We start from the raw sequence: 26,740 nt of genomic DNA, 5'->3' as shown, positions 1-26,740 counted from the left end.
CCAATATGGATGTGTCTTTAAAAGCATAACTGAGGCAAAGCTTTCATGAAGGCCACCTGTATTGTTGCAGAATGATGGTCATTAGAGACAAGGACTTGATCCTTTTCCTGATTGCTGATTAATCAATATTTTCATATAATTTTATGAGAACTTTTTTTTGTCCCACACTAATTTGGGAGGATCTATATAGTGAGTATTTTTTCATGTTACAGTATGATTCTGCCAATCCAAATTTATATGCTAGTAGGTTGTTTCTACTTTTAATGATTTTTCCTTTTGTTGAGCATGTGACGTTTTTTAGAGGGCATCATGTTGTTGGCATCCACAAGATGTCTGTGCTCTGACTTAATAAAAATACAATTTTATATCACTGCATTCTTACTATGCTTGCAGAATTCCAGGTTTCTGCTTGCAAAAATTCTGCCAAATAAGAGCTTGCAAGGTGCTTTTAAAATGATTCTTTTTCTGTGTCCCACTTCTGTGTCCCACTCAGGTGTCAGTCATGATGGAAGCTCCTACTTGGTGAATTGCAAAGTGAAAACTGGTTTTATGGATTGTTGCCTAAATAGATTCATTTATTAGTCTGTATTAAGCTTTAGAGTTGCTTATTTAGTGTTGCTTGAACATTGAGGCCAAGATGTTTAAACCAGGATATCTGGGTTTCTGTCTCCTTATCAGTACCTAAACTAGTGGCCAGATGTAAGAATTTCTTAATTCAGCTGATCAGCATTTGATGCTTAGAGACAGTAGAACCCTGGCTCTGTGTGTTCTGCTTTTTCATAATCATTGAGACTTTCAAGTCTGCTGTGAAATATTTTTACTCCTGGTTTTCAACTCTGTGAGAAACATCATTTGGATTCTATAGAAACTCTGTAGCTGGTTGTCTTTGGAAATGTATGTGTAAGAATTTCAATTAGGAATCTAACTGTGTGTTGGTAGAACTCTTTAATGCAGCAAATGGACAAGTAAATAATACAGTTCCTACCTTTGCAGAACTGTCTAGAAATCCTTTGTAGCCATGGTGGACTAGAGGCTGAGAGAAAAGATAAGTGTAATCGAACATTGCATGATGTTGCTACTGATGATTGCAAACATCTCCTAGAAAACTTAAGTAAGTAAATGCTATCAGCACTACATAAAAATGTTTTTAGTAAAGAACTTGTGGGGCAAAAATGAGAAATATGAAAAGGGTAGTTGTCACTTTTTTTGGCACCACAACATTAAATTACTAGCAAGTTTCTATTCTCCAAATTTTGCAAAAGCATATGATAAAATTTTGGTGGAGGTTATTCAATTCCTCATGTCTTTGTTTCTAAACCATTCAAAAAGATGGTACATATTGTAAATGTGCAAACATCCATATTCTCTTAAAATTTCTGAATTTAATGTTAGTAATTACTTTTTCAAAAGCTATTGCCCTCTTATATTTTCTTCAAATTCTTGCAGAAACAGTCACGTAGTGGTGGGTAGCTGTCAAATTTCCTCAGGCTAAGATGATCATCTAGTCATATATCTGAATCTCTTTTTAGAGCATAGTTTATTTTGTCACTTAGTTATCATTGAGGGGATTTTTTGTTTGATTCTTCAAATATGTCTTAGAGACAACATCAAAGAACTTTTCTCCAGCATCAGTAACTTCTGTAAGAAGATTGCTCTTCTGTTGAAACCTGTCATTTTCTTCCTTCTCTGTAAGTTTTCTCAAAATTCAGTAGAGCAGGCTGATCTGTGTATTTCTTGAGACAGAACTTAATTAATCCTCTCACTAGTTTTGTATAAATCTAGCTATAGCTCTATATATATATACAGAGAAATATCTTTGTATTTCTAATATATCTAGCTCTGTATGGCATTTGTAGATTTGTATGCTTTCTATTTTTTCACCTTTTTTTGGTGTTTGTCTTGTGGGATATAGGGACGTGGGTAGTTAAGTTCACTGATTATCAACAAATTAAGGATGTTCTCTGTCTGCTGCTTCTGATTTTCCTCTTCAGCTATTTTAAATCCTGGTTCTTATCATTTTACTGCAGGTTCAGAGGGGAACATAGCTCACTTTCTATTAGAAACTCCTCCATGGTCATCTTCTTTGTCAGACTGAAGCACATTTCTGATGGCTGAATCTGTAGCCTGTTAAATAAATGCTTGTATTATTTCCATCAGTCTTAGTGTCTCTGGTCATGCTTGTTGTGAATCCAACGGCTTTTATCAGGTCAGAATCTTTGGCCTCCCTTTCTCTTCTTCTGTACACCTTAAGCCAAGACCGTGTTTTTGGGTAAGGTGTGTATGTACCATCCTTTACCTTCCTCCCACTCAAGTGAAGTTTCCCCTGTAGGACAGGAGGATGTGCTCTGACAGATCTGAAAGACTGGGGGCCGGGATTGCCAGAGGTCACATGCACTGAAGTTTTGGCATGTACTGTACCTCTGTCCTAGGGGCCTGTTTCCTTGTGGAGAACCCTCTGTACTCCTTACAGTCTGTGCTCATTTCCCTGAGGTCCAAACATCAAAAGGGCAAGCCTTTGATACATTTCTCACAATTCCACATCTGAAGGATGCCTCTGAGTTATCTTTTCCCTATGAAGGGCTAGTGGGTTTAAATCAGAGCTTTTCTGACATCAGAAAAACTTCATTGGTTTGTATCAGCTGATGATCTGGCTTCTGAACACAAAAGGGAAACAAAGATCATGTTGCAAGACTTCATAATGAGCTGATATGGGGTTTTTTTTATGGCGTACTTTTTAAATTTCAGGGATAATTTCTGAAAGGTATTGTTTGGCATGAAAATTAGAAGACAGCTTCCTTTTCATTTTTAGTCATCTAAATGATCTCCAGAGACTGCTGCTTCTGTTGAATTGTATTCCAAAGAGCAAGATTTAAAATACTTCATAGTTCATATTCATAAAATATGCATGTAAATTTCCTTTTTTAACATTTTGTCAAAATACTCTATAGCAAATCAAATATACCCTTTCAACTGCATTTTTTGTCTTAGCTCTTAGCTTTTTACGTAAAGATTTTTGGCTCAGCTGTGCTTTTCACTTGTGCACTAGTTCCAGAAAATTATTTTCTCCATTGATAAAGAAAATGCGCACAAACACAATAAACTGAAAAATTAAGACACTGCCTACCATCTGTCTTAATTTATAAGTAATTAGTCTGTAAAGAGGAAATACAAGATTAAGTAAATTTTGTCTTGCTTCCTGTTATTTAAGCATAATAATACTGAACTTTTTTTGTAAAAAAATACCTTGGTATTTTCAGCACTGCTCTGATTTTGTGGTGGTGACCTGTGCTGTTCTTTACCATTTGCTTCTCTGTAGAAGGAGTTATTTTGTAGCTTTCTTTTGTAATATTAGATGTTATTGGCTTATAATGATGGGATTATTTTAAATTGAATTTTACAGTTTTTCTCATTGTTGCTGTTTTGTTTTTCAACAGATGCTCTTAATTTACCTGTAAGGATTTCAGTCAGTGGCATTGAACCAGTCCACTGTGGTACAGAGGAATTTGATACAATATGTGCTTTAAATATCCGCAAGCAGATGTCATGGGAGGATTTTTCAAAAGCAGTGAGTCAGGCAGTGACAAACCATTTCCAAGCAATCACTTCTGATGGATGGAGGAGCCTAGAAGACCTGTCATTTAATAGTGCTGCAGAATCCAACATTGGCCTCAGTGCAAGCAGTATATCTTCTGTCAAACTAGGTATCAATACTGGTGTTAATGAAAAAAGCAAAACTTGGGGGTGTTCTCGAATTTGTGAAATCTTCTAAATAAGATAAAAATATCTTTGAATTACTGCATCTTTTAAAGCTTAGACTAAGAAAACCAATACTAGCTATGAAACTTTGAACAGTGCTGGTATGAAAGCATTCCTTACTTTTAGCTGTGTGTATGGCACAATTAATTATGCACTTTAATATATTATTGGGAATCATGAGGCCCTATGTTAATTAGTCTTTTAGTACTTCTAGTACTCCAGAGGAGAAATCAGTATCTCAGATGAAACTAAATTCTCACCCTGAGTGCTGTGTGCAGTTTTGGATGTCACAATACAAGAAAAAGCAATTCAGGAGCATCCAAAGGAGAGGGATGAGGATGGTGAAGGGCCCTGAGGGGAAGCCATATGAGGAGTGACTGAGGGCACTTGGTCTGCTCAGCCTGGAGGAGACTGAGGGGGGACCTCATTGCAGTTACAACGTCCTCATGAGGGGAAGAGGAAGGGCAGACACTGATCTCTTCTCTGTAATGATCAGTGACAGGACCTGAGGGAATGGCCTGAAGTTGTGTCAGGGGGGGTTTAGGTTGGATATTAGAAAACGGTTCTTCACCCAGAGGGTGGTTGGACACTGGAACAGGCTCCCCAGGGAAGTGGTCACAGCACCAAACCTGTCAGAGTTCAAGAAGCGTTTGGACAATGCTCTCAGGCGCATGGTGTGACTCTTGGGATGTCCTGTGCAGAGCCAGGAGTTCGACTTTAACGATCCTTGTGAGTCCCTTCCAACTCAGGATGTTCTGTGATCCTGCAAAAACAATTTAAAGCCTGCATTGCTTCTTTACAGTACATGCAGAATATACAGTAAATACAGACTGTAAATCAGCATAGGTAAACAGAACTGCTCTTTTATGTAACTTCACTTAGCAAGGTAAAAAAGAGAAATCTTCAAAATTATGCGAAATCGGCCAAAATGTTGTGGTCTTAGTAACAGTTGTATAGGTTTCTGAAAATCCTTGTAATTCATCTTAAGTCTCCTTCCTTCCTCCACCTTCCCTTCAGCAAAACTGAACCCTAGTCACAGTAGACTGGGCAAATTATTCTGTTTTACTCTATTTTCTGTGTAAAGATGTTAAGAGCAGGCTAGCTGTTTAACTTGTATCTCAACTGGTAGAAAATACTTGTATCTTCAGTCATATATCAAATAATAGCATGATTTAGTACATCTCATACATGGGACTGGTTTGTTTGTCAAATTTGTCAGTGTATGCATGTAATTTTTGTAAGTAAGTGAATATGCTTGAGTGTAGGACACTTCATACACATAAAAGGAATATCTCTCTCTTTTATTTGTTCTTTTTAACAGGAAACGTCTCATGGTCAACAGGTCAGATTTTTTCCCAGCCACCATGGGATTTTTTGAAGAACAATAGAGCTGAGCATATCACAGTGTTTTTGTTTGGTAATTTTCAAGTCATAATTTTTCAGTTTTGAATGTTAAGACACTCCATATGAAATACATAATTTGAGAGTCATTTGCTACTGTTTTTGTTCTTCAGTGTTGCTTGATTCTCAGAAATATCATATCCAATTAATTGACTAGATTTTAAAGTGTCTACAACATTTAGAAAATATGCTGGCACACGAAAGTCCTACTGCATTTTTCAGTCATATAATAATATATATACTGCTTATGTCATGGATATCCATGAATCTAATGGTGCTGGATAAATGCCTTTCCTTTATTCAGCATTTTAATTTGCGTAGCCTCTAATTTTAAAAGGTCGCTGTAGAATACTGCATGAAAATCGTATGTATCAGTCATAAATGCATGTAAAACATGAGAGATTTAGGAAAGTTATTTGTATATCTCATTTCAAGGACCTCAAGAAGGCTGTCTAAACAGTGTGACTTATGCATCCATGATCCATCTTCAGACACTTCAAAATTACCTCCGCCTGGTCAGTAGTAAGCTAGCTTGTCTCTACATGCTAATTGTTTGTCAAAATATTTCTGTAACAGTCTTGACTAAAATCAGTTTTTTGCTCTGTGAAAGAACATCAAGACTTCTAAAAAATGAAATGGGATGAAAGTTGTTATTTTAAATTAAAGTTCCCCCTAAATTTACCCTTTAACTTTAGCCTTGTGAGGGCTTTAGCTTTCTTCTTTAAATAGGTGCTATCTGATTAACTGAATTGCTTAAAAATATATTAAAAGCTCTGTGGTATCTTATTGCTTTCCCAAGTTATTTCATTTCACTTTTTGAGGATAAAGTAAATTAGAATAACATTCATGTAAGCAATTATTTGGGATTTGAATAGCTTATATAGAAATCTCCTGTAACACACTTTATTTAATACCTCAAAATGTAAGGATAATTGAATAATATGAGAGAACTTTCATAGATCATTTCTTTTAACATTGCATGGAATCAGAATTATTTTAGAATCTGCTTGATTTCTGCTGTGTCCTTGGACAGTATTTTATGTTGTCAGGAGAACATGCCACAGGTTTCTGCTGTATTCAGGAATATTGCACAGAGATATGACTGTATTCCCTTACTGACCTTTTAGAGGTAAAATAGAGTTAAGATTAAAAAAATTTTTTGTTCTACCATACTGATAACATGATCCCATTTCTACTGCAAATGAAGTCCTCAGTAAGTCCTCAGTCCTTAAATTAGCAGTGACTTAAACTGATGATTTTGGCATCATTCTGATGTATATTTTAATTCAAAATCAAGAAAATATTTGTGACTACTAAACTTACTCTTCCCAAATAAATTTTTTAGGTTCTAAAGTTTTTTATAACAAAATAGCTTGCTATGTAGTTTTACAAGTTAGGATATAAATTTATCAACATATTTCCAAGATATTGTATGCAAATATTGTCTACTTTGAAACTAATATAGTAAGGATTATCAACTCCAGTAGTGCAAATCAAAGAATTCTGTGTTTTAGGTGCTGATTGTGTCATTTAGGTTAAAAAAAAAAAAATCTAAATCTGAACTTCCAAGAATAATTTATGAAATAAATATTTATATTTATCTGTCTGTAGGTTGAACAATACCGTAATATCATTTTCCATGGTCCAGAAGGAAGTTTGCAAGATTATATAGCATATCAGATAGCGGCCTGCATGAAGGTATTTGCACAAACATATCAAGTAAATTAGTCCATAAATCAGAGTTTTCACTATTTCACCAAATACATACATTTTCAACACAGCAAAAGCAAGTGGCTGCAGGATCTACATGTGAGATTGTTAAAGTTGAAGTGGATGCTGGTTTCTCCAAGGAGCACCTTGCAGAACTGTTCATCAGTAATGGTAAGGTTATTTCAGCAGGACTAATTTTGGTGATTTGTAGGAAAATTTTTAATGGTGCAAAGTAAAGAAATACATAAAAACATTTTGCATAGTGGATGGCATGTTTTAATGGAACCCATAGTTTTTCAGGTGCTTGGGGCCAAATGATACAAGTCTAAACTGAGGTAGAGCTGAGTGTGACAGAACTCCCAGTAAGGAGCTCTGTCAAAAGATCATGCCACTTAAGTAAAATTAATAGTTTTTATTATTTATTTCTGTCTCATTCTTTTTTTTCCCTTTGTTTGTGATCCTTTAAAAGTTGATTGCTCTAGTTCAGATCTTCTGAATCAGAGCTGAAGGTCTATGGTCTGTGCTCATGAGCAGAGCCATCCTATCAGGTTGTACAATGCCGTGCAGTGTTCTGTTCTGTTTGTTCATGTACTGCCTGGTGTAAGTTCAGTCTATGGCAGTTTTTTCTCTGTGGAAATCCTGGTCACAGTTCGCAGGATAGTTTGTGCCAGTGATTATTCCCACATGTCATTTTCAGTGCCATCACACTGGTGGGAGAGGAGACCATTTAGTCAGAAGTCAGCTAGGCTTTGGTGTTTGGCCTGGAGGCGAGAATGTCACTCATAGTTTGGTTTGTTTACTGGCCACTGTCTCTTAGGAAAGCTGCTACTTTTGGATGCTTTACTCTGTGTCAGCAACACACTCTTTTAAATAGTCTGGTTTTGCATTTCAGCATGGTGCTGCTGATTGAGTGTCATTTTTCTGCCTGCTTCTTTCCCTATTGTTTTGCTGCATCTCCTTTCCTAAGAGAGCACTTCTCCTCTAAATTAATCCATCGGACACAGAGAGGGTACCTGTCCTCCTTCCTCTCAAGCTGTAGCCTCTTAGTAAAACAGGGCAGTAATAGTCAGAAAACTGCAAATAAATAGCAATTTTCAGATACAGTCAGTTGCTGTAAGTTTTGTCTTATTACATGTCAATTTCCTTAATGACCATTGTTAGTACCACCTTCAAATGGTTTTTAAACAATGCAGGGCACAGTATAGTCAAGATAAGTGTTTTGTTTTATATATGTATTACAGAAACATTCACCTGGGATTTAGTGTTACAAGAACACTTGTAAAGCTGTGTCTTTTTTAAGCAATAAGATGTTAAAATCAGGAAAATTAAAGGAAAGTATTTAAAATTTGAAAAAAATGAATAGATGTCATTTTAATGCCTATTAGATTCAGGTGCTACTGGGTTTGCCTCATATTAGCTCTGATTATTTGAGTGTTTCTTAAAGATACTGAAGGAAGTTTTGAAGAGAAGATTACCTATTCGTTTGCTACTATCTCATAGAATGATAAAGTTTCTTATAAACACGGACTATTCTTAAACCTTTTATCGTTACATGGTATAAAGAGTACATGTTAAAAGTCTAAGATGTATTACAGCAAATGAAAGAAATGTTTAAAGAGGTCCTTGCTATCTTTTCTGTTGTATTTATATTCAGTGTACTGAAATCTTTCCTATCTATGAAGATCCTATTATAGCCATTTCAGGAATTTATTTTAATCATAGCTTTCATTTTTTTCTTAATATACAGTATGATATTCTTTCTATTGTTTGATTTTATGCTTTCAATTTTAAACTTATTATCCAGTCTGTTTGCTCCTATAAACAAGTTAAAAAGGAAAAAAACTTTTTAAAAATCCTTCGTTGCATCGGTAGCAGTAAATTCTGTATGCATAAATAGAAGTAAATTTTCCTAAGTAGACATTAATGGGTTTTTTCTCTTTCAGCTTGTCTGATCCCGGTGAAACATCCTCCTGTAAACAAGACAACAATTGTGATTTTAGAAAATCTGGAGAGAGCTGCTTTGTCTGAATTACTAGGAGATTTTCTAGCACCTCTTGAGAATCGAAGTTCGGAAAATCCCTGCACTATTCAAAGAGGTATTTAAAGAACTTGGGTTGCAGAAATGATTTTACTACAGTACAGTTTTATTGTAATATACAACAAACAGGGAACAGGAGAAAAATGTAATTTTTTCAGTTTTTGTATACTATTGTGAACAGTTGTCCTTAACAAAGATAGCATGTTTTTAAGCTAATTGGTGGTGGTTTGTGGGGTTTTTTTCCTTTCTAGTTATGTCACTGCTTCGTGCTTTTGCATGAATCATGTCAAGGCTGTGAGTATTTCAGTTAAGTGTTTTATGATTCCTTTTTAGCAAATGGAGTTTCTGGTGCTTTTTACTTTCATGAGAACTGCTTTTTACTGGGGACCATCGCAAAGTGCCATCTTCATGGCTCTGACCTGCTGGTTCAGCAGCATTTCCGTTGGGTTCAACTTAGGTGGGATGGGGAGCCAATGCGAGGCTTGCTTCAGAGGATTTTAAGGAGGAAAGTTATAAACAAGGTAAGAACTCAAATCAGCTTCAGCAGTTGCATTCATCACCAGCTCTGTGAAATATGTACAATGGTAATGCCAAAAGCAGAGCAGATAACTTAAGTTGTTTCGGGAAAAAAGCACTCATTTCTAGGAAGATACAGGCTGTGTATCTGGAAATGTTGTGCTTGGATTCATAGAAAGGTATATGGCCATGACTGATTGGCATAAACTATTGGTTGGTTGCAAATAATGATCCTGTGGCTACTTGCCTGTCCCCTCATGAAACATCCTTCAGTAATTTTTTTCAACTTCTACCTGAGAATGGTAGTAAGAATCAGTTAAACAGACATAAAATCTCTTTTTCAAATAATTTATTCTCAATATCTGAAATAAGATAGTCATATATGTGTTTTGTTTAAGTTTTAAGCAGAAAAAATATTTTCCATGATTTTCAAATCAAAGGACAGGCAAATTATACAATTAGAAAAGTAAATACTAGTAAATAAATGAAGATGGGAAATGAAAAGAAAGATACAGGCAAAAGAAGAATTGTGGACTTTTGAAAGTTACTTGGAATACCATTTGAGCGTGATAGCAGCTATTACTGACAGTCAGGCAGTGTTAGACATTGGCAGAGGGTGTTTAATCAAAACAGCTGCAAAGGAAAATAATCTTGGCAGCAGTTTTTAGCAGGCTTAAAAAGGGAGATTGTTCTAGGAATAGAAAAAACTGTCAGTAATAAAGAGTCCTGTTGTGGAATAACAGACCTACTGTCAGTTCTGAGTGTTCAGCTGGATGTATCTTGGTTATCCTTGCGGATGTCATCTCCTGTACCCTTTGCCACAGTTCTCATCTATAAAAGCTTACTGATTCAAAGAGATCCTGAAGAGGAAATGTGTGGTAATTGAACATTTCAGCCAGGATAATGAGGAAATTTAGAAACATTCCAAAGTATTCTTTAATTGCAAGAACAGGAATACAGAATAAAAAAAAAGGAATCATCTGTAATCTATGGAACTCTTAATAGACTACTTTTCTTAGATTATGTTTTTTCAGTTAGGACTTGCTCATAGTCAAATGCTGCATCAGACAGACTCTGCCAAACTGGTTTGGATACAAGAACTTGCAGCATCACATAACACATGGCTATTTTTTTAGGCTTGAAAGAAATCCTTAGTCTCATCGGTTAGAATTTGACCATGTAATAGGCTCCTACCTCTGATTGAAGTTGAACAGAATTTGGTAGTAATCTCATTAAGTTTATTTTTTCTGAAGCATATATGCAGATGGTGGCTATTTGGAGAAAAAAGCCATGTGTCTTCCCTAATTAAATATTGAAATGCCCAGTGTGGTAGCACATTTTTTGAAATACATACATGTGCCACATGTAAACTCAAATGCCAGTTGGTATGGGACTGAAAATAGTGGATTTCAAAGTCAAAAATAGTAGAAAGATTAATCTGTTATAAAAATCTAAATCAAAGTAGAAGCACATTTACTGTTAGAACCATAGACTATTTCAAAGTTCATTGCTCTGTTTGTGCCTTAATATTCATATTTTCAGGTGAAAAGCTCTTTTCCCCTTAGTTTGAACTATTAGGATATATGGGAACAGTTTAAATATTTTTCTACATTAAGTTCACCCATAGACTCTGTCAAGAGGCTCTGGCTTCAGTGCTGTCAATTACTAACCCTGGTGCATCTTTTAATGCTTCCTTTAATTTAAAATGTTACAGAGGATAATCCTAGGATTAGGATGATGAAGACTGTAATTTTAAATCAGAGGAAACAGGAGATTTTTCTGGCACTACATAATTTGCCCTTAACAAGGCATACTAAAAACACAAGTCTTGGAGGGATACATCTTTCCTTCATTGCTACTAGATCTAAAATCAATATGAAAATCCACTGAGAATATGTCTGGATCAGATATTCCTGTTCAGTGTGATTGGGCATTTTTTCATATGCCTTATTTATATCATATACATTGCATTGTATATGGTAGGTATCTCTTGTAATCCTAAACACTGTAGAAAAAGCACTGCTACCAAAATTTCTGTCTTGGTTTCCCACAAGAAAGTAAAGGTATGTCAGTTTATTGATAAGGATATATCTTTTGAAGTGTAGTTGGGAAAATAAGTTTTAATATAGCAAGATGTCAATATATTCTTTAAAAGGGTTTGACCTGGTTTTGACTGTTCCTGATCTTTCGATAGCAACACATGCAATAAAAAAACCCCAAGCCTTCCTGGGGTTTCAAGGGAAGTGTTTGCAGCTCTGGTCTTATGCCATGTCAAACATCTTTTCTCCCTGCAGTTCAGAGGCAAAGTACCTCCTCCATGTGATCCTGTGTGCAAGGTCATAGACTGGATTCTTGTTGTCTGGCACCAGCTGAACTCTTGCTTATCACGTCTAGGAGCACCTGAAGCACTTATGGGACCAAAGCATTTCTTCTCTTGTCCTGTGGTTCCAGGGCACAGCCAAGCAACAGTCAAGTAAGAATTTTGTTTCCTATTTGATGCTGTTCAGTGCCAACTAGATACTTGTCACAAATGTAGTAGTTGTGTTTCTCCCAAAACCCTGCTGACTCAGCGACCTTAGAAAAGTATTTCAATAGAAGTTGCTGAAAGTTTTAAACTTCTGTTGGCTATTTAATTACTAGAAGGGCACTTCTGAAGGACGCAAGTGGGCAATGGGTGTCTATTACTGTGCGAAAGTCAGTCTTCTTGCGATCTTTCATTTATTTTCTGACACAGAGGTTTAAAGATTCAAGAATTCTGAGCTTGAAAAGTTGGTAAAGTCTCCTTTTGAAGTTGTGTTTGGAGAATGATTTCTCACTTTTTAAAATATGTGGTATAATTTTAAAACATACATATAGTTTAGAGATATATTGTCTTAGTGAGTAGGACAGGTATATGCGTTTAGTTATACATATGGCTAGCTGGCCAGTAACATAAAAATTTTTTTTAAATTATGGAAATTTTGGCTTTTCTTGCCTACAATTGCATAAACATCCAATCACATTCCAACTCCAAATGCTAGCAAATGATAGAAGAAATAGTTATAGAATTTTAAATGATACGAATTTCACACTAAGATGTTGTTTGGCTATATCAGAAATTTAATGAGCCCCTAATTAAGATTCAGACTTACTCAGAATTCAAAGTATACCATTTGGAAATGTGACATAACTCTTCTCACAGGGCAGGTCACCACTTCTGTCCCTTCCCTTGTACTAGTTTCTGCTGACCCTTCTTCCAGGGGCCTTTGCTTAACATGTGCAGAGGTTGTCTCATTTCATGTTCTGTCTGCAGATCTTCATACATTTTGCTTGTTCATTATCCTTTTTATTCTCTGAAAGTACAGATTAGATAATCTTCAGAGTAATTATCAAAGTCTAAATGTGGCTGTAACATTGACTTGAAATTTTATGCGTGCTGGGAAATAAAGGAATAAAGCATACCATGCATCTATCTTCCATCTTCCTCTTGAATCATGTCCTCTGAAATGTTTTAATCATGTATTTATTGCAGTGGCATTATTAGAGGACAGAAAAACTATTCTTTAGATATCTTAGTTATACATTCCTGAGTTTGGATTTCTCCTCAGTGTAACTCGGACTGGTTTCACAATGCTTTATTTTGAGTACAACCCTAAAATGTCCTTTATTGTACCCATATGCCATCAGACTTCTCATTTTAATGTAGTTTTCATCCACTAATAAACACTTTGAAAGCACAGCCCCAGTGAGCTCTTACTGGGCACTTTTAGTTTAGCAGCATGATGGCTGAGATTGTGGTCATGTATTAAATAGCTTTTAATTAACAGCTCACTGGTTGCTGTTATTTCAATCCAATTAACTACTCCTGTCCTCTTGCCCTTCCTGTCCACTGTGCTATTCTGCTGCTTTTTGCATTTAGTAAAGCTTCTCTGAGTCAGTCCAATTCATTAGGACAGCAGACAGCTATCTACAAACTGGGTTCACTCTGGGCTCAGTATTAGCATGAGAGAAGAGGAAGAAGCAGCAGCAGAAGGGAAGGGAAGGCAGAGAGAACATGTGACAGGAAATAGTTTTCCTGCTGTGTGTTCCGTGTATCTTCACCTGTTTTGGTGAGTAGAGTGAATAAATGAAGAAAATTTTAACTACGTTTTTTCTTGGTTTAGGTTTAGGGAATTGAAGATGATGTTCCAACAGGAACGACTTTCACTTTGCAGCCCTTTATCGAGGCAGGGGTGTGTTACACCTTTCCTAAGTATCAGCTATATCAAAGAATGGGGGACTTCATCAAGATGAGCACAAACTTAAAACTGAATTTAAATACCAGGTTTGAGTTTTGTTTATAGAGCATCCCCATCAGTTGTTAACTTAGATTAGAATGGCCTCAATTAATTCTATCTTTGCAGTGTTCATTTCTGACCATTTATACTGGCAGTATTGGAAAATGTTGAAAGCTTACATAGGCAGAAATTAAAAAGATAGTTCTTTATGACTAAAATACTAGCAATTGTTTATTTTAGTAGCTTAGCTAGCAGAAGCACACTGTAACTCTATGGAATAATATCTAGAACATTATGCTAAGGAAGCTTCAAGGAACATCTCCAATACACATTTTACATTGTATTTTAACAACTATACTAATTATTTTTCTAAGTAATGTTTATCAAGCTTATGCAAGTACTTTGAGCATTTATAGACCATAAAAGCGCAGTCTTATGCTTCACAACTGATCAAAAATACACCTTTCAAATAATTCATGCATTCTAAATTTAAAAAAGAAATGGAAACCCTCTTCCCCCCCAAAAAAAGTCGTCATAATATTTTAGGTAATAAGATGGCTTCAGTGCATCAATGTATCCAGCAAAATGGTCCATTTAAGTCAAGCAGACATTTTAGCCTTCACATTTTCTGAATAGATTTCTGCAAAGCTGAACACAGCATGATAGCCTATAATTTCTTACAGACCTTTAATGCAAACTGTCTGACTCAATCTTATCATCTTCTTCTTGTAAGAGAGTATAAGAATAAACAAAAAGAGTTGGAGTTGGTCTAAAAAAGATTGTCTCAGTGTATGTTGTAGATGTGAGCTGAACCTTAAGTCTGAAATTTCTAGCCTTTATCCCCAGAGAACTCCTAAGTTACAAGAAATAACTTTATTTTTTCCCTAACACAAATTTTTCACTTCTTTGCTAATACAATGTAATGCTTCTCTCTTAGAAAAGCAAAAGTCACAGAAGACTCATGTCCCTTTTAATCAAATTTTTGAATCAAAATCAGACCCAGTCTTTAAACCAGACAATCTGGAAAATCCACAGCATCCTGGAAACACAGTTCACCATAGATCAAATAAACAAAAGGAGAGTGAGAGCAAGGCAGATGTATAAATAGAAATGTCTTGTAAACTGGACAAGTTTGGAAATTGAAGAGTACTGAAAGGGGTGCAACCATAAGTGAATACCTCCTTTTTCCCATGCTGGCAGCAAATAGGCTAGGAATGAACACCTGCAAGCATGGAAGTTTCTCCATGCACTTTTTAAAATAATTTTTATATATATATATGAACACTCATCTTTCTGGGGCATTTCTTTAGCCTTAAAATGAAAAGAATGTTTTATAGTCCATATCTGAAGGAGAAAAAGCATCAGGTGGTAAGTTTGTCAAGGCAACCTAAAAAAATGTAGATCAAATAGTTTAGTATAAAACAAACAAGTAAACCCTACCTTAAATAAAATCAGTCCCTCTCTGAAATGGGGTGCTTCTTGAAAATACAAAATCTGATACTTTACCAAAGTATAAAATCACAGGTTTTGATAATTGTTTTTGAAGTTAAAGAATTGGTTTTGTACTACAGGTGGATGTCCAAGCTATGGAATGCTGTGATAGCTCCCAGAGTACAAGAAGCCATACTCTCCAGAGCCTCTGTGAAAAGACCATCTATACCAGGACAAGCAGTAGCCAAAAAAAATCCTAGCCAAGGGCAACAGGCTGTTGTTAAGGCTGCTCTCAGTATCTTGCTAAATAAAGCTGTTTTGCATGGCTGTCCTCTACCCAGACCAGGTAAGAGTGAACTGTCTGAAAGCCAAGTAGTTGTATGTTGCTTTTATGGGGCTTTTAACTGCTTCCTTCCATTTCTAAAATGTCTACAAAACATAACTGTAGTTCTGAAGGGAGGTGGTGGGGTTAAAAGCATTTACAGCCATTAAACTAAGTAGTTGTATAAAGTACTCCAAGAAGAACCATTTGCAACAGTCAATTCTTCTTAACACTGTTCTACTTTTGTTTCAGAGCTAGATAATTATATAGCAGATTTTAAGGGAGGAAATTTTCCTTTGTCTGTGGCTTCGAGCTACAAAAATTGTAGTAAGAAAAGAGGTGAGAATGCTTCTTGGAGAAAAGTGAGTACAAGTCCTCGCAAAAAGTCAGGCCATTTGTCCTCCCAGTCATGGAATAAGCAGGAGACAAATACTGAAGGTAAATCTTTTTATTTTCAGTTCTGAAAGTGGTGGGGGGTTAAACTGTGTAGATGCGAATCAGATGTTTCTCCTACATCATGAATTAAAATTTGTCAATTAAATGACACTTGTATTTATGTTCACCAGTAAAAAACTGTCTACTTTTTTCCCCCCAAAATTACTTCTTTGTGACTGTGAGGGGTCCTAACTAATTTTGGTTGTTCTAATGCCCTTTCTGTTTGATAATGAGGTTGGCTCAGATGGTGGAATTATAAGCAGTGGTTCCACCTCTGACTGTGTGGAATGACACCATATGAGTCTCTTCACCCATACCAGATGAGAGGAAGCTTCATTACTTTATTGGTACTCCTTAGATTTGCTCCAAATTTACAGTATACAGACTTTTTTGAGTTTCCTTACACTTACTTTATAACTTCACTACTGTAATTATTACTGAGTGAATCCAGGTAAAAATAAATTAATATATTCCTCCCCAGATCATGCATCCCTTGTTCAGTCTTACTAGAAAAATTGAGTAATCTAGAAGTCTTGCAGTAGAAGAAGGAGATCTTTGGGTTTAAATTGAAGATTTTGATTTGATTTTCACTTTAATTGCAAAAAATAAGTGTAGAGAATTTTATGTAGTCACAAATACTGTAAGGTTTTCAAGAAGTTTCCACATCATCTTCAGCATGTTTCTTGATAAAGAAGGCTTTATATGACTGGGTCTGTGCACGTGTGTAAATGTGGATGTTATATTTGTGGCTGACACTTTTGAAAAATCTTTTCACCTCAATATTATAAGTCATATAACGAGCAGTTTGTTACACAGAGATAATGACTGGATATATTGGAAAGCAATGTAATTCTTCTAAGGGATACATATTTCTAGATGGAAAACTTAGTAATGTTGTAACTAAATACAATATTGAACAGAAAAAAACTTCCAAGGAAAAAAATCAAAGTATTTGCTTTCTGAAAAGAAAGTAACTACTTCAGAGGGAAGATGTAGGAAGAGGGAGAAGGCAGCTTACACACACACACACATACACTTTAGGAACAGTAAGATTCTAGCCTCAATTACCGCCTATACAAAAGACCAAAATGCTTGATGCCTGCTACTTTGCAGCACTAAAATGAGCTATTCATTTCTTCAGCCCTTGTTCAGAAAGAAGTCTGCTTTTTCTGACTGCATCTCTAGTGTCCTGATTGCCAGTTCTCTGAGTTGTGAACTTCTCTAATCCCACTCAGAGGATTTAAGAAATAATGAACATAACCTGAAGTAGGATGGTTGATGTTGTATCTTGTACCTGAGAATGTTTTTGGAATCCAGTTAATATCTGTGAATATAAGTTAAAAATTGAATAATCAATTAATTTTAGTAGTCTTCTATTTTGGACTGTCAGAATCAAATGCTTTACCTGTTTCCAGGTAAAGATAAATTGTTTGATTTTACCTCCATGAAGCAAATTTAAATATTTCCTTGTTGACAAGCAATTTCTCTTGGGGAGAACCAGTAAAGGTGGTTCAACTGCCTAACACAGAAACCTCATGTTCTCTCTTTCAGAAAAGCTTAGGCAGCTCATGCCCTATTTGCCACTTTAGCAGTTTCGAATGCTACACTGAACACTTTCAAGGGATGTATTCTGATCTTTGACAGACTCTATTGACATAATTAGTAGTAAATGGGAATACATTATCCCTGTTTATCACAGATTTTAGAATAAAGAAATCAGTACACATGGTAACACACTAACAAGTCAACTTCTCTTTTGTGCAGGTATAAAATCTAAGACCGTGTTGCAACCAAACTGTAAGAAAAGAGCTTCTCTCACCACAAAGTAAGTTTTAATTTCTGTTTTTTGTGACACTTTGCAAAAAATAAAGGTGATAGCATTCTGTTGCAAAGCAGCACACTATAATGAATGGATTAATAGGGTTTTTTGGTAATATTTTGATCCCGTATCTGCAGAAAGGAAGTATTTTTAATTTTCATTCCTGAGAGGAAATAAAATTTATATACTTTGATATAATTTTAGAATCCATTTCTTTATTTCAAACCTTGCAGTACTGCATGTCTTTTAATGTTACAGAATAGTCTATGATTTAAGACTATTATGTAACACTTACTCTACCTTGAAAACTTGACCGTATGCTTTTATCAACTGGCATTATATTTTAAAAACTCCTCTGGCTATTTCAGCTTGCTGAATGGCAATTCAAGATGGTACAGTACATGCACTTTAGTCCAAATGATACAGTTGCCCTGAGAAAGTGTATGAATTAGCTAGAGGGAACTGCATTTGAGACTTTATTTCAATCTGAAACCTCGGTTCTACCTTATTCACAGGCGCAGAGAAAATAGAATATTTATGCTTCCGATATGCCAGAGGTTTTTTTAAGGTTTTGGAATTACTTCCAAAGAGTAGAGTGGAATAAAATTGATTGCTGCATCTTAAAAAGAGGGGAGTCTTTGAAAATATTAGACAGAGGAATCCTTCATTAGATTTTCAGAATAGAGAGAATAATTTGTATAGAAAGATCTATTATGAGATAATTATTGACAACTACTGCTGTCAGTTCATCAGATGTCATTTTGGTTTTATTTGTGGTAGTAAAGGTCATTTGGAAAAAAAATACTATTTTTGAGGTGTTTATAATATTTATTTTAAAATTCTGTGTAATAATTTAAATGTCCTCTCTGATTGTTTGTTTGGGTGCTTTAAGATCTTCAGAGAAAGATCATATGAGAACATTAAATCTGGAGCAAAGGCTGTCTGTTGGTTCTGATGATGAAGTAGATCTTGTGCAGGAACTTCAAAGTATGTGTTCCAGCAAATCTGAGCCTGATATAAGCAAGGTAAACACAAGGCTTTTAAATAATTTACTACATTACCATATTCAGTTGTTTGTTATGTGTTTAAAATAAATTTTTAATTTACAAGCCCTGCTTGAACTGAAGAAAATTACTCAATTATTTGGGAAAAGCCAAAGTCAACTAATAAATTACACATTTGAGGGTAAGTGTTCTAGTTTAACATATACTATTTTAAATTACAACTTCACCAATTTTTCTTGTAGAGGTTTTTGCAGTGGAGGATCAAATTTCTAAGTTCATAAAATCATAGGATAGCCTGAGTTGGAAGGGACAAACAAGGATCGTTGAATCCAGCACCTGGCTCTGCACAGGATCACACCAAGAGTCCCACCATGTGCCCGAGAGCGTTGTCCAAACACTTCTTGAACTCTGGCAGGCTGGTGCTGTGATCACTTCTCTGAGAACAGCCGTTCCTGCATTACCATTCCCTTGTTGTGTTTCATGCTGTCATTGCTCCCACTGGGAAACTGTTGTGTGTGTTCAGAGTGTGGAACTGTGGATCTCTCTCATTTTTCCTTTTATACCAATACCATGCAGCTTTCCCTGCGGCCGAAGCCTATTTATTCTTTTTCATCTTTCTTCCTAGCACAGCTGAAGTGGATGGCTGTGACAGCAGGCTGTGTTCACACTGGAGCAGCTGTTCCATATCTTTTGAAACATGGATAGAGTCAGTCTTAGGCTATTGTCCAGTTAGGCTGTGCATGACATCCTCTAGGACTTCCCTGAACAGCAGTTCCATTAGTTTTGCTTTATTAAGTATTCTGTTTATCCTTAGAAGACAACCAAGTTTTTATTAAAAAAAGAAATACTGTGTTTGGGAAGATTTTTCAACCTATTTATTGAAACTCTTTATTACAGTGTTTTGTTTTGGGTTGTTTTTCTTAAAGTATTTACAGTACATGCATGAGTCACATGCACCAAGCTGGCAGGCTAATCACTAGTCAGTTAGCAGGGATTTATCATAGCTATCCTTAAAAGAATGGGATGTGCTTAAAGAAATGGTAACCAACTTAAAATTGTGGTTAATAACATGCAAAGTGTAATTGCTTGTTGATGACAATTCAAGGAAATTGGGGTTAGATAAGGAAGGAGATAGATGTCATGTCTTTTGTTCAGTTTCCTCACCATGGGTGGAACCATCCTTGGCTGAAATTTCTGTTGTTAATTCCCCAGCTGCCTAGTAGAGCCTTGCAGAAGTAAGGGTGCTGTTGCATGCTTTCTTTGTGTGATGTAATTTCAGGCTGCAAATGGAATAATTACTTCTGCTCTTTAACTTGCCCTTTCACTCAAATATGTTCCTGCTGCCTCCACTGGGTTGGGGTTGAGTGCTTTTGCAGTTGCAGAATTGAATTGGATCAGCTTGCCCCAGGATAAAATACCTAGTTTTCAGTGAGGACAGCAGCTCTAGCGGTTATTTCCTGATCAGGAAAAATAGGAAAAGGGAAGGAAAAATACTAGGGAAGAAACAGGGCAGGAGGAAGAGAAAATGATTATTCCTTTCTCTGATGTCCCTGGGGGCTGGGTAAAATTTAATGGGAAACTGCACTTAAGCTCCACTGAACAGTGTTACTCTGGTATGTTTAATCTTCCTCTGATAATAGTTAATACGAAATCTCTATCTCCTATCTTCTAAAAATGCACTCAGGAGTAAAGAAGAGATATTTTAATAGTTCTTTGGATATTTATGCTTTGCATTGCACAGAAACCATGAAAATAAAATAAAAAATTGGCAAATTGAAACATAATCTCTGTGAATAACTAAAAAAATCACCATTTTCTTATCTTTGTTTAGATTGCAGATTCTAAGGATGAGTTATTGATGTTCAGTAACTCTAAGAACATTCCTGTATTTTCAGCAAGTGGTACTAACCCAAATAAAACAACAGCACAAAAGGTAGGTGAAATGAGTTTTATGTTACGGTAGGAAAGGTGTCTTGAGTTTCTCCAAAATCTGAATTTCTGAGTGGATCCTAAGAACTAGTGCTAGTTAATAATAATAAACTAGTGTTTATTACAAGAAAAAACTTGACATAATTCCTAGGAAAGTTGCTAGACTACCATACCAAGTTTCTTTCATGTGTCTTAATAGAAGCTAAAGATTTATTAAAACAATGGATGTATTTGCATTTAGTTTTGGCTTTTACATGAAGCCATATCCCTAGGCCAAGTATTTTTGACATTACATTGACATTATAAGTTATTTCCATCAGACATGAAGAGAAATAAAAACTGGGTTTGTTGTTTCCCCTCAATTAATATCATTCAGTAAGTTCGCAAAAGCACCACTTTTAAAATTCTTGATGTAAAATTGCTGGTTGCTCTAATGTCAAAGCTCTCAGGGGCAGAAATACTGAAAACACATGGTACTACCAAAGTTTGTGAATAACAGCATTTTTTTAAAAGGTTATCAGTTCCTATTTTTGACCTAACTATTTGTTGAAATATACAGTCATCTTGCTATGTTATTTATGTAAACAAACTTCAGTAACTTCAGAGTAGTTTCAGAGTGGGAAGGTAAGATGAATAATGCTGGTAGATATAGTAAGTCCACTGTCATCTTCTTTTGAGAAATTTATATTATTGTTTGTGGGTGCTACCATCCCTATTAAATGCAAAGATGAGATTATGTCCTGCTTAGTTTTCATTCTTTGGAAAATTATATTTTCTCTGTTGTTACATTTTGTTCCCTTTTCTTTTTTGGTCCTTGTGTTTTTGAACATCAAGAGAGCTTCTGAGCTCAATTAATCTTAGCCAGGGCATAATCTGTGGTCTGTGTTCCCTTACCAGGCCTTCTGTGTTCCCTTGATATGGGTCTTTTGGAGGCCAATCCCGATGTTTTATCTGACTGCAATAAATTGTTTTCTAGAGACACCATTTTCTGCAGATACAATGAAATAGTCCTGAAACTGGATTAACTTGCACACCTTAGCATTAAAAGAGCTGACATTCACAGATCACCAGATATTCTGAATTGGAAGGGACCCACCCACAAGGGTCTTCAAGTCCAACTTTGAAGTGAATGGCCCATACGAGGACTGAACCCACAACCTTGGTGTTATCAGCACCATGCTCTGGCCAGTTGAGCCAATCTCGGCCAGATGAGTTACCAGCCTTGCAATCATATTTCTTCATATCCAAATATTCAGAATGTTAGAATACTTTCTGTAATTTTACTTAAAATCCATAGAACAGTCTCCGCTAAAAGAAATAATTTTAACCTTGCAGATCCACAAGTAGGTGTACTCCTTTCAAATAGCTCTCTAAACGCATTTTCAGGCATCCCAAATCAGAGCTTCACATAGTAGTGATGCCTGGATAATTGGCTAAGTCAGCTGACCTACCAGTTCCTACTGTACATTTTTCCTAGTGATTTTTTCTCTTTAAAAATTCCTACTAACAACACAAGGCATTATTATATTGACTTGCAAGCTTATTATATTGACTAGACAAGCTTAGGTACTTGGGAGGTTTTTGAAAAACTTGGTCAAAAGATTACATACAGGATTAAAAAAAAATTATTTTGGGGGGGAAATGTTGTCCAAAATGAGGGAAACGTAACCCAACCTTCTGCTAGAGGGGAAAGAGGTCTAATAGAGTGACAAGTTTTATTGCTAGATTTAGTCATTATTAAAACAAATATATCAAAAATTTAGAAGAGCACACTCCTTTGGAAGCAGAAGTCAAACTTTTAGAGTCAATTGTAACAATGATGAACTTACGAATCAGCAAGAACTGGTGAAATGAAGGGTTTGAGATCAGAAAAGCATCCTTTTTCTGAAAGTGAAGAGAGTCCTCTAGGTAACAAAAGCAATACTGCATGAGCAGAGGAGATCTTATCAATGGTAATGAGACAAATTACTTAAAAGGGTAGCATACCCATAATTAACTATTCTTTCAATTGGCTGTAAGAAAAAATGCTTGCAAGTATGTGAAGGAGAAAGGCAAAGCAAAACCTTTGATCCAGGATGCAAACAAATTGATGGAATTAAGGGACTAATAAGGATCCATGATGAACAGTGTTTTCATGTTCCTACTGTTTATGTGAAAAGCAGTAGCTGATGGTGAAAATGAACTTTTTAATATTGCTGCCCAGAGGGGGGATCTGGATTCAGCTGATGGTAACAGACAAGATCCAATTTCTCCATTCTCTCATAAAAGATCTGTGTTAGTCAGGGCCTAACTAACCTCTTTCTTCTTGACTATAGATGAACAAAATTGACAGTGTACCTGATTTTGGCACTTCAGATATCTAGGTTTGGCAAGGGTGAATATGTCCAGTTTTAAAGAATGTAGCCTCTTAGCATAAGTACTTTGAGACACTGTCTTGGTTTATGACAATTCAAAGGAGAAGCCTCTCTGTCTAGCTATCTCCCTTAGGGTTCCAAATAAGGAATGAATACAAGTGGATTAAGTGAACAAATAACCTTTTACTAACAAGCAGAACAGTAACAGTCAGAAACAACAGCAAATAACCACCAGATGCAAAACTGCTCAATCCTGTGGACTCCCCAAAACGAAAAGAGAGACCCAGAACAGAAATTGCTGGGCACACCCCCCAAGATGGTGTCCTGGATTTTCACGTGGGTTGAAAGACAAAGGGAAAAATGATGCCAGACTTTTCCCCGCTGCCCCTGCTCCGTTCTCTTAATCTCTCACTTGGCTTGTCTCCTGATGGCTGGAGCTCTGACTGGAGTTCTTTGGATCCAGGCAGCTGGAAACCCAGAGAAAATTTGTCTCCTTAGAGGCAGGGGCAGGCCAGATGGGGCAGCTGGACTGGATCCTCTTGGCTAGATGTGGCTAACGGTGGCTTGAACCAGGGCAGGCTTCGCTGCCCTTTTCTGCCGGCACGGAGCCTCCAATTCCTGAATCGCGGGGAGTGGGACAGAGACTGCACACGCAGCTTCCAAAGCAAATTCACACACACACACACACACACACACACAAAGATTCCCGGCTGTGGAACCTTCAAGGTACACTAATGACTTTTGGTCACAGATGGTTATGGGATATACCACCATTATGAATCAGCCCCAGACAATCTAATTTTAAGAAAACAATTTGTATGATTATGGATTAAAATGTAACTAACATTTCAAGTTCCATTCTTGAAGTATTATTTTTCTCATGAGTATTTTGTTCTTATTTATGGCCTTGATGGTACAAAAAAATTGAATATTTTTATTCAAGCCATGAACCTGATTTTTTGCTTGTAACTATAAATTTCCATTTTTCCCTTTTAACTGTGGCTGCAGTTGTCGTTTTTCCACAGCAATAAAAGAAAGAGCATATACTTTTTTTTTTGGAAGTCCTGAAGTTGAGACATCTGAGACTCAAGTTTAAGTTTTTTTCTATGGCAATGCAAAAGCCTCATTGCCTTATTTTGGTATTTTAAGATGATGATGATGTTTCCTTTCAGTCAAAGAAGCAAAAATGACCCATGGTTTGGTCACCAAATAGTAAGAAATTCTCATACTAAACTGCAAAAGATTGTAAATAACAAGAGTTCCATGGAGCTGGTTGGGTTGGTTGGTTGGTTGGTTGTTTTTCATGTCAAACAGTGATACTTATTTATACACAAAATGCTTTGTTTTCCTTTCTAGGATGGAATGCGTCCTCTCAGCAGCAGTCGAACTGTGGAAAGCAGCAACAGTAAATCAAAGACAGAGTTGGGTGTTTCAAGAGTTAAATCTTTTCTTCCTGTTCCTAGAAGTAAAGTCACCCAGCCTTCTCAGAATACTAAAAAAAAGCAGCAGCAGTAATACAAGGCAAATAGAGGCAGATAATAACACAAAAAGAGAGATTTGGAATTTGCACAAAAATGAACAAAGAGAAAAATCCAATAAGTAAACCTGCCTATCTTACAATTTTCTGTGTTCATATAATCTCTATTGCAAAGAACAAGTACTTAAATATGTAAATATTTTTTAAAAACAAACTGTTACCCTGTAATATAAAGTTTGTACAGGACCACAGTTTTATTTCTATGTACATCAGCTGGAAATTATATTGATTTAAACTTCAGAAATGCGCATTTTGCCTCCTCCATAGATGGTTGGGCTTTTTCTTCTTTTATTATGAAAATTACTATTTAAATGATAATATTCAGGGGTACCTACCACAGGATTCTGTTTGTGTATATACTGTACATAAATATATTCTATTAAGTTCACATGTTAACCTGCATTCAGATGAGTTGCACAATATATACAACAATGGCTTAAAGCTGTTGTTCATGCATTTTAAAGACATGTTTTATCTTCACTTAATGAAAAATTAGTGAATGTGGCAATAACTGAAATGTTTGGAATTGCAGATCGATTACTTTCAGCTACAAGCCATATTAAATACTTTGATTTCATCATCATCTGCCTGCTGAATTGTGATTTTGTTTTTCTCAAGCTTCTCTTCATCTAAAATGTAATGAATTTCTTTTATAACTTTCATCTTTTAAAAAAGGAAAGAGATTGAGAAATTAAAATGCAACAAAAGTTATTTTTCTCAGACTCTTGCTCTTTGATAGAATTGAAGAAAATGTGATCATTTATTAACTTAGTTTTTCTTGTATACTGTAAAAATTTTATATGCTTCATTAGTGTTTTAAAAGCATCTGAGAAATAACAGTGTTTTACAGAAACAGATTTGACTGAAAAGGAATTTGAGCAAAAGCTTAACTACGGTATTATCCAACATAATGTAGTAGCAATGAGTTACTATGTAATTATCAATTTCTGTTGTGGATTTAAGATGTAATTGCTGTAAAATGATACTTGAGTTGCAGTTAAAATTAACTCGTTGTCATTTTTCTCTCCACTACTGAGGTAGATCATGTTCCCATGAGGGAGTTTCTATGCAGGGCGTATTTCCCCAACCTCTTTCTACAGTAGTTGCAGTTACATCCTTGTAAATTTTAGGAACATGGAAATGTGCGCTGTCGAGATAGCTCACCTGTTAGGCAGGGAAAAGCACAGATTTTTCTTGAGATCAGACTTAGCTGCCTTCTGCTGGTTAGTGGGAGATGGTTTGGAGAACTTGAACAATGACATGGTCATGCCTCTAATTTCCAAAGGAGCATTTTTCTCAAATTAAGCCCGGAGGAGGAAAGGATTAACTGTTTCCTAATGCTTTGCCTTTGTATGTAAAACAGTCATCCCAGACTCATGTCAATAAAATTTTTGTATGGCATATTGTCTTTCTGTCTCTTAGTTTGTGTGTGTGTTATCTCTATAGAGATGAAATATTAGAAGCTTATTCCTGAAATCATTTCCTGCACAATATATTTACAAAGTACCTTGTTTTTTGGCAATTGCTGTTTCACTAAGACTTCCGTTTGCTGTGTGATAGTAATGTGTAACCAAATACAGATCATTTCTCTAGAGACTGTTTTTTACTTTAATTTTTTTATTCATTTTTGTGCTGAAAAATGGATGCTGCTTTTGCTGGTGGTTCTTAGCAGAATGAGTCAGCTGCAAAGCACTGCAGGTCAGAGCAGTGAGTCTCAGCAAGTAGAATCCCTGATGTGCTGAAGCAGTGAGCAGCAGTCTGGTAGCTTGTGTGAGAATCTCAGGTATGGATTTCATAGCAATGAGGAACACAAGTGGAAGACTGTTTGTAGAGATCACACGAATTTCAACATCAGAATTTATAGTAACTTTTTTTTCCTAAGAGCTATAAGAAAAGAAAAATCCTGACATGCTTCTAAGCTAGGTTTGTTCTGCATTTAAAATACACATTGGAAATGTCAGCTCTCATTTAGATCAAGAGTTAGCAGTGTGCTTCTCTGTGGGAAGATACTGGGCAGAGTGTCCTAAAGCATGTTTTGAGACATATTTTAAAACTGTATATTGTCTGTGAGAATGAAAACTAATCAGTACTGTACTATGTGTGAAAATCTGCGGAGGACAGAGTAACTTTGATCATGGTGTGAAAGTTAGATCTCTTGCTAAATTTAGCATTGCCTTTCAATGCCCTCATTATGCTTCCTTTTCAGCCTGCTGTCCTAAACTCTCCATCTGC

At 35.9% G+C, this 26,740-nt stretch overlaps 1 protein-coding gene across 1 annotated transcript in view; it reads left to right on the top strand.

Annotated features, from left to right (window-relative positions):
• Window positions 1-25,909, top strand: part of CTTNBP2 (cortactin binding protein 2) — an 81,511-nt gene extending 55,602 nt beyond the window's left edge. Inside the window, 16 exon segments of the mRNA XM_042018092.1 lie at window positions 994-1,111; window positions 3,435-3,701; window positions 5,078-5,173; window positions 5,593-5,672; window positions 6,769-6,855; window positions 6,939-7,038; window positions 8,811-8,963; window positions 9,239-9,426; window positions 11,716-11,894; window positions 15,249-15,454; window positions 15,683-15,868; window positions 17,630-17,690; window positions 18,577-18,709; window positions 20,520-20,621; window positions 24,328-24,470; window positions 24,472-25,909. Coding sequence (XP_041874026.1) covers window positions 994-1,111; window positions 3,435-3,701; window positions 5,078-5,173; window positions 5,593-5,672; window positions 6,769-6,855; window positions 6,939-7,038; window positions 8,811-8,963; window positions 9,239-9,426; window positions 11,716-11,894; window positions 15,249-15,454; window positions 15,683-15,868; window positions 17,630-17,690; window positions 18,577-18,709; window positions 20,520-20,621; window positions 24,328-24,470; window positions 24,472-24,574 — 2,202 coding nt within the window. The 3' untranslated portion in view covers window positions 24,575-25,909.
• Window positions 25,910-26,740: the final 831 nt, after the last annotated feature.

Source organism: Corvus kubaryi, unplaced genomic scaffold, assembly GCF_017639235.1.
Source record: "Corvus kubaryi isolate FWS band 111438036 unplaced genomic scaffold, C.kubaryi_AGA036_p1.0 137, whole genome shotgun sequence".
Taxonomy (NCBI): Eukaryota; Metazoa; Chordata; class Aves; order Passeriformes; family Corvidae; genus Corvus; species Corvus kubaryi.
The sequence above is the reverse complement of the archived record's forward strand: the minus strand, read 5'-3'. Positions and strand labels throughout refer to the sequence as shown.